This window comes from Antrostomus carolinensis, unplaced genomic scaffold (genome assembly GCF_000700745.2).
Source record: "Antrostomus carolinensis isolate BGI_N321 unplaced genomic scaffold, ASM70074v2 scaffold37089, whole genome shotgun sequence".
Taxonomy (NCBI): Eukaryota; Metazoa; Chordata; class Aves; order Caprimulgiformes; family Caprimulgidae; genus Antrostomus; species Antrostomus carolinensis.
Window position 1 is genome coordinate 1 of NW_010337073.1, and position 7,164 is coordinate 7,164.

A 7,164-nucleotide genomic window follows, 5' to 3' on the forward strand; every position below is an offset into this window, starting at 1 on the left:
CGCTGGCGCTCTGCCTCCTCCGCTGCCCGGCGCAGCTTCTCCCGGTGCTCCTCCCGCAGCGCGTTCAGAGCCCCACGCGCATCCCGGATCTGCGCCAGTTTGTCCTGCAGGCCTTCGTAGTACACTGGGGAGGGAAGGGACAGCCTCAGGGACCCTCTCGGGGCAGAGCACTCACACCACCCTGCACACCACACTGGCTTCTCTCCAGAGAGGCTGTGCCACGGGAACACCAAACCCCAGCGCTGCGGGAGCCCCAGCAGCCACCTGCTCCTGCCCAGGACACCCGCCCACGCCCTCGGCCGCGCAGCTCCCACGTACGCCTGCGCTCATCCAGCTGGTTGAGCAGCTCCAGCAGCTGGGGGTGCATGTTGTTGATGGACTGGAAGAGGGACAATACGGCAGAGTCATTGGTGATGCTGCGGCCGCGCATGTGGTTACTCTTCATGCGGTTGACAAACGTGGTGACGGCGTTCTGCAGCGCCTTCAGGAACTGCTCGTGGTTCTCCTCAGACTCGCCGTTCTGGTACTGCTGCTGGAAGGACAGGGCAGGCAGTCAGCCTCAGCCCTCCCACGCCCAGAGCCAGCAGCAAGACCTGGCTGAACAAAGGCATTGGGCACTTCTTGCCCCTCAGAAGCTGCCAGACTCAGGTCCAGGCCCCTTCTTACCTCAACAACACTGAGCGGGGCAGGGTGGGCTTCCCCAGGCTGTGCAGCTGGCTCTGTGAGGGACAGAGGTGCTGACGGGGTGGGGCTCTTGCGAACTTCCTCTTGTTTCTTCTCCCAGTAGTTGCGGTTCAGGTACCGAGCCAGCTGCCAGGAAGAGAAGGAAGATGAGCATCCCAGTCCTGCTGGCAGCGAGCCTGTGCCGTGGGCTGGTGAGGCCTGGACCCTTACCTCCGGGTCAATGTCCTCAGCCAAGGGAGCAGAGGAATTCTGGAAAGAGACAGACAGGGAAATCCAGTTCAGAGGAATCAGAGACCCACAGCTCCCACACAGATGTCCTCCTCAGCCCTGGCCATGCACAACCACCAGTGCCGAGCACCAGCACGAGACTGAGAGGGGACAGACATCTCCTTCAGCCAGACACACGCTGCAGCTACAGGAAGCAGCAGAGGCACCTAAATGGCCAGCTGAGTACAGACCTTGCTGAAAACACAGTGGTGCTGTGAAAGAGCAAAGGACTGAACAGGGCAAATCTTTTCTCTCAGAACAGGGATTAAATCTGACCCAAGCAGGGCAGACTCGGGCCAGGGAAGATGCTGCGTCCAGCCAGTTTGTGCTCAGGGCCCATGAACATACCACGGGTGGGGAGTAGAGCGTGCTGACCGGGGGGGCTGAGGAGGTGACGGGCGTGGGCTCAGCCTTCGGGTACATGGAGTAGGTTGTTTTCTGCCTCTGCAAAAGAGAAGAAAACAGTCAACTTAGGGACTGTCCAGACTCTTCCAGATCACCCAGTCAGCAACAGACTGGGCACACTGGGTGGGCCAGGCTCCGAGCGATGGCCAGGCATGGCTGGCAGACCCAGCCCCAGGGCTTGCAGCTTGGGCACAGCTGGCTTCCAAGTTTCGGGGCTGCAACACAGCACGTGCCTGGCTCTGCCTTCACCCTCTCATTCCACAGGCCCTGTGACTCACTCATGCCAGGACATGCCTAGAGATCTGTTACTGCACAGCTAGGAGATGCCCAGCACATCTGGGCTGTACGACAACAACCACTCCCAGACACCAAGCAGGGCACCAACCATTCTCTCCTTCTCCTCGGCCTCTGACTGAGACAAGGCAATAGCTAGCTGCAGCTCCTCCTCCTCTTGCAGGGCTGTCTCGTCACGCTTTGGAGGCAGCTGCATGTGGAAAGATGAGGAGAGGGTCAGTAAGAGGATCAACAACCAGGCCAGGGTCACCAGATCACCTACAGGGCAGCCCCTCACCTGGGACTGCTGTGAGAGGGGGCTGGTCAGGTACTCGGGGGGCAGTTCGGAGGTGGCAGCAGCTTTACCCTCAGCTTTCCTGCAGTGAGAAAGAGGTGACAGTGCAGACTGAATGCTCCTTCCTCTGCACTGCAGCCCCAGCTCTGTGCAACGTTATGGCTGTAAACCCCATTCCCAGGAAGGGAACCCAGCCCAGCCTGCACAGCTCGGGAGACCCTCGCTCTGCTCTGCAGACCCTCGCTCTGCGTAAGGGACTTCGGGGTCCAGACCACGCTTCTCCCCTCACAGTCCCAGCTGCTGCACACAAAGAAACATGCCACAAAGGTACTGACTTGTTGAGATGCTCGTAACAGGGCTCGCAGACTCTCACTTCCTTCTCAATCCCAAACTTTGGGATGGTGGAATACTTGGAGGAGCATTTGCCACAGAAGATCTGCCCACATGCCCTGCAATGATGCTGCAAAGGATGGGAGACATCAGTGCAGGAGCAAGATGCTGCTTCACTGTTAGACAACATCACTCAGACACTCCTGGCACTTCCTGGCCAGTGAACGCGGTCCAGCCCCGGCACACGCAGGCTCAGGGAGTCCTGCAATTCCCAGGGGCTGTGCAGGACCAGGGAACCCAGAGGGGCAGGAACAGCACCCACCTTCCGTGTCACTACACCAAACTGCACTCGACACCGGTGACACTCCTCAGCATCGACCCAGTCTGGAGCCTGCCAGGGTTAAGGAAACTTGTGTAAGGACAGGAGGTGGGCCTCAAGGAGAGCCTCTCCACCGAGCCCTTCCGGAGCTCCTGCAGCTCACTAGGGCATTCTAATGGATGGGGGAGACTGGAAGCATTTGCAGCTCAACAGGAAATATTAATTCCCCCATGTTCTCTCCTCTCGTGTTCCTAGAGACTGTGATGCTTTCCCAGTCAGCAAAAGATTTTCTAGGAACGTGTCTGCACAGCAATCACTTTAGCAACACCCTGCTGCCATGTTCAGACTGCCACACTGCTGGAAGGCCACCAAGGAGGGCAAGATGAGACTAACTCCCTGTCCTGGTCAATTCTCCCCTCCCTCTGGTAGCTTTAGGCTGCGTTGCTGTACACCACCCCAGAACTGACTGCATGGCAGCTGGGAGCAGCGTGTGCCCAGACAGGTCTCTAATCTGTGTGAAATGGAGGAATGACAGAACTGAAGGTTTAGAAGGAAGGGGACAGGAGAGCAGGGTCTGTCCTGCAGTGCCAACCCCCTCCCCACCAGCAGAGCTCACCCGTTCTGCAGCGAACATGGCATCACTCTCTTTGAACTCCGGGAACACATGACCTGCAGGAGAAGTGACAGTGTCCGTGTGAAAGGGCAGGGGGAGCGGGGCCAACAGCTTCGTGCTGTAGGTCCCAGCCACCCACGTCAGATCCAGCTCAGCACGCCTGCCCTGACCATTATCCTGCTCTGACACAACTACCAGCAATCTTCTCCCACAGGGCAACGCTTGCACAGCACTTGCTGCTGCCTGTGAAGCACTGGGCTCTCAGCCACGCAGGGCAATCCCCTACTGACTTCCCTTAGACACCCGTAAGGGACTTCGGGGCCTTTGGATAAGGCTTATTTCTCATTACCTTGGGGGGAAAAAAAACCCAACACAGGGCTTTGAGTCTCACCCCTCGAACAGCAAGTGTGTGGCAACACTGGCTCAGTGGGGGACCGGGACCTCCAGGCTTTGCCACTGCCCGTGGAGGTTCTGGTGCACAGATAGAGGCAGCGACAGCAGCGTGTCCCTTCCCTCACGGACAACGCTGCCATCCCCAGGACAAGCCCCATACTGGCACTGTCAGAAAGCAGGAGCCTGGACCCATCCTGGAGGTACTGATGAAAGCCTGGGAGGAAGGAACCACCCCGCTCTAAATCCCTTCCCAGAGGACAGGCTGATTTGCTTCCAGTTCCCTGAAGAACATTCGCAGCTCCTGCTTTCCAGCTCTCACTGCCAACCCTTCGCTGCCAGCTGGGCTGGAGGCCCAGAGTGAGGCAGCCCCCGACCCTGGGACAACGGGGCTGTCCTCTCTCTGCAGCAGGGTTCACTCACTCCAAAGGTTCACTGGGTATTGGGCACGAAGAAAAAGCTCAGTATTGCAAGCCCAGATTTTGCTAACACCAAGCAGGGTCCTCACACCCATTCCTTATCCTGCAATGCTCCTCCAGAGCAGAGCTGCATGGCCAGTTGTCCACCCACCTTTGCCCACAGAGTCCTCACCTTCAACCTTCATTATCTGATAGGTGTCCTGCACCACCTTGTACTTGGGCTCGTTGCGGAAGGCGTGAGCCCAGGCCTGGATAAGGTACAGGATCTTACTGCGGACACTTGTCTCCACTTGCCTCTGCACAGAAAGGGAGGAGGAAAAAAAAAAACAATCTGAGAAAAAGACCCTGAAACCCAGAGGATGGTGTGGATCCCCCAGAAGAGAAGCCAGAAATACCACTCATGGAAAAAGAGACACTAGAATATTTGCACAAGGTAAGAGCTGTCAGAAAGCTGCAACAAGGACAATTTGCAGCAGGGACTACGTACTCCTTCAGCTTCCCCACTCCCCCCTCCAGCACGAACGAGAAAACATCCTTCAGAGCAGCACAGACCGACGTGAGGAGCTGCAGTTACGATGCTTTGAGGAGATGCCCACAGAGCCTCACACAGTTGCTCCCCGGGGCAGACACATGGACTGACCTGCCCAACATCTCACGAGAGACGCTCATCTGCACCCAGAAAACTGCGGGACCTACAGCTACCCAGCTGGGCACAGCACGGCCTGCCTCCCCCCAGAGCTGCCAGGACACCCCAAGCTCACAGCTGGAGAGCACCTGGAGGGTGTTGGTGCCAGGCTGTCAGCACCTCCAGCCCAGGAATACCCAGAGCTACCTCAGGATGTGAGGTGGTAAGGACAGCTGGGAAGCCTGCCCTTTGGAGGCAGAGGTGGTGGTATCACAGTTCAAGGAGCCAGAGGAAACTGGGTGAGCCTGTTCCCACACCAGCCAGCCTCCGAGAGCAGCCCTGTCATCAGCTGACCAAGTCATCGTGCGTTCACCTGACCGGCTGCTCCAGAAACACCCCGGGGAGCAGAGGAGCATTGTCAAACTCCTGCTTCAGCCGAGGGCTCAGCCCACACAGCGTGACTTACTGACAGTTCCTGGGGCTCCAAACTGCTAGAAGATTTGCCAAAATCCTGCATTCCACAAATGTCACAGCCCTGAACCTCAGCAGAACTAAGGCCATTTTACCAGCACTGGGCCTTCAGAAGCAGCAAAGTTCCAAGCGTAGGAGGAGAACAGGTCTGCAGCAGTTACAAGGTCTGGAGAGAACCACAGAATCTCTTGATCTGATCTCCTCAGTGCTCAGAGTGGCTGTGCTGCTACACCTGGCCAAAACAGTGCAGCAGTGCCCCTACCTCAGCAGAGGATCCTGCATGGAGGCTGAGTCAGCCCTAACAGGAAGGTGACAGGAGACACCCTGCTACAGCATGCGAGATGACAGGACTCACACAGCTCATTCACCAAATATCTGGGTCATCTGGTCATCTATTCCTGGCAGAAGACAGAGGCTGTAAGGAAGGAAGAGCGCTACTCTAACAAGCTCTTGTCTGGGCACTGCTGTTCTGGGGCCAAGAGCTGGAGACAGAAGTTCCCATTTCCACTTCACATGGAGAAGTCTCCAGTCCAAGGACACACAGAGCTCCTGCAGGCATCATGTTCTATCAGACTGGTCAGTGATAGCTTGTCAGGGAAAACAGCCAGGTCTAGATCCTGCAAAGCTCCTCAAACAATTCCCCAGGCCAGTGAAATGGCCGTGATAAAGAGGAAGCTTCTGCCAGTTTTTACCTTGCTGCTTGACCTTCCTGTGTGTCTCACACTGTCCTATGGGAAGGGAACTCACCTCACCGCTGCTCAGGTCCAACCAATGTCTCTGCTTCCCTTTGCTGTCTCAAGCCAAGCAAAGAATTGCACCTGGGAGCATTCAGCATGAAACGGTCCAGGCCTTTACATCAGGTTCCTACCCCAGTACAGCCAGACGTTGCCTTTGCTCTCACAATCCCTTCTCTCCCTGGCAGGCACGCCTTGGCTCCCCACACTCATCCCCTCACATCTACAAATACAGTCTGCTCTTTTCTGAAACGCATTTCTGAAGTTTCCCTTCTGTTCCTTATACAAAGGAGAGAGCACACACATTTCCTCCTGCTGCTTCTCTTACAAGCTTATTCAGAAACAACAGTAAGATAAGATACATTTACCTTGAGTATTTCCTTCAGTTCCTCCATAGTCTGTTTATTAGCCACCTCATCATGGACTGTTTGGCCACAGTTTTTGACCACGGACTCCATGACCTGCAGGGGCAAAGGACAGCATTAGCCTGACACTTTCTTCCTCCTCTGTGGCCGGCAGTGAGCTGCAGCACACGTCACAGGTTACTGCAGCCAGCAGACCGAGGCGAGGACACTGCCTAAGAACGAGCTGCAGTGTCAGTCAAGCCAGAGGAGCCCACGGCGCTGGAGAGCGAGCTGCGCTTCCACAGCACCGAGGCCTTTGTGCCTCAGACCCCGGGGACAGTGTCTCAGGTTTCAGCTTTTGTCTGTTTCTAACTCTGAGATGGAATTAAAGAACAAAACCCACGGCCTGACAACCAGCCACAAAACCTCTGTGCTAGAGCCAGGAGAAGGCAAACTCCAAGCGGCGACTCCGACCCTCCCCAGCCAGGGCCGGACGCTGCGCGGCCCCGGAGGCGGCTGATCAAAGCCGGGAAGGTCCCTGGCCCGGGAGCCGGGCCCCGCGGCGCTGCCGCTTCGAGCTGACGTTACCTCCAGAGCGTAGAGCGCCACGTGGGGATTCTTGTCGTTGACTTTCTTCTTGATAGCACTGACAGCATATTTTGCCCTGGGTAAGAAGAGAGAGTACAGTGTCCTCAGGTAATGAAGGATCCCGGGGCAGATTCCACCTGCTGCCCATCACCCAACAACCCCCACCCCACCAAAAGGGAACAGTCAGCTCGTGGTCTATGCAACTCCCCTGAGCAAACTGGGAAGAGAAGGAACACAATCACAGAATGGTTTGAGTTGGAAAGGACCTTAAAGGTGATCCAGTTCCAACCCCCCTGCTGTGGGCAGGGCTGCCAGTCACTAGATCAGGCTGCCCAGGGCCCCATCCAGCCCAGCTTTGAACACCTCCAGGGATGGGGCATCCACAGCTTATCTGGGCAACCTGGGCC

General features: G+C 56.8%; 1 protein-coding gene across 1 annotated transcript; it reads right to left on the reverse strand.

Annotated features, from left to right (window-relative positions):
- Window positions 1–7: 7 nt before the first annotated feature.
- HGS (hepatocyte growth factor-regulated tyrosine kinase substrate) lies at window positions 8–6,833 on the reverse strand (the record flags this gene model as incomplete). Its single annotated transcript, XM_010175084.1, has 13 exons — window positions 8–124; window positions 319–532; window positions 667–810; window positions 895–933; window positions 1,300–1,395; window positions 1,742–1,840; window positions 1,928–2,006; window positions 2,260–2,384; window positions 2,577–2,645; window positions 3,190–3,242; window positions 4,168–4,291; window positions 6,194–6,286; window positions 6,758–6,833. Coding segments are annotated over 13 exons (1,328 nt in total), but the record flags the coding sequence as incomplete, so codon positions are not given.
- Window positions 6,834–7,164: the final 331 nt, after the last annotated feature.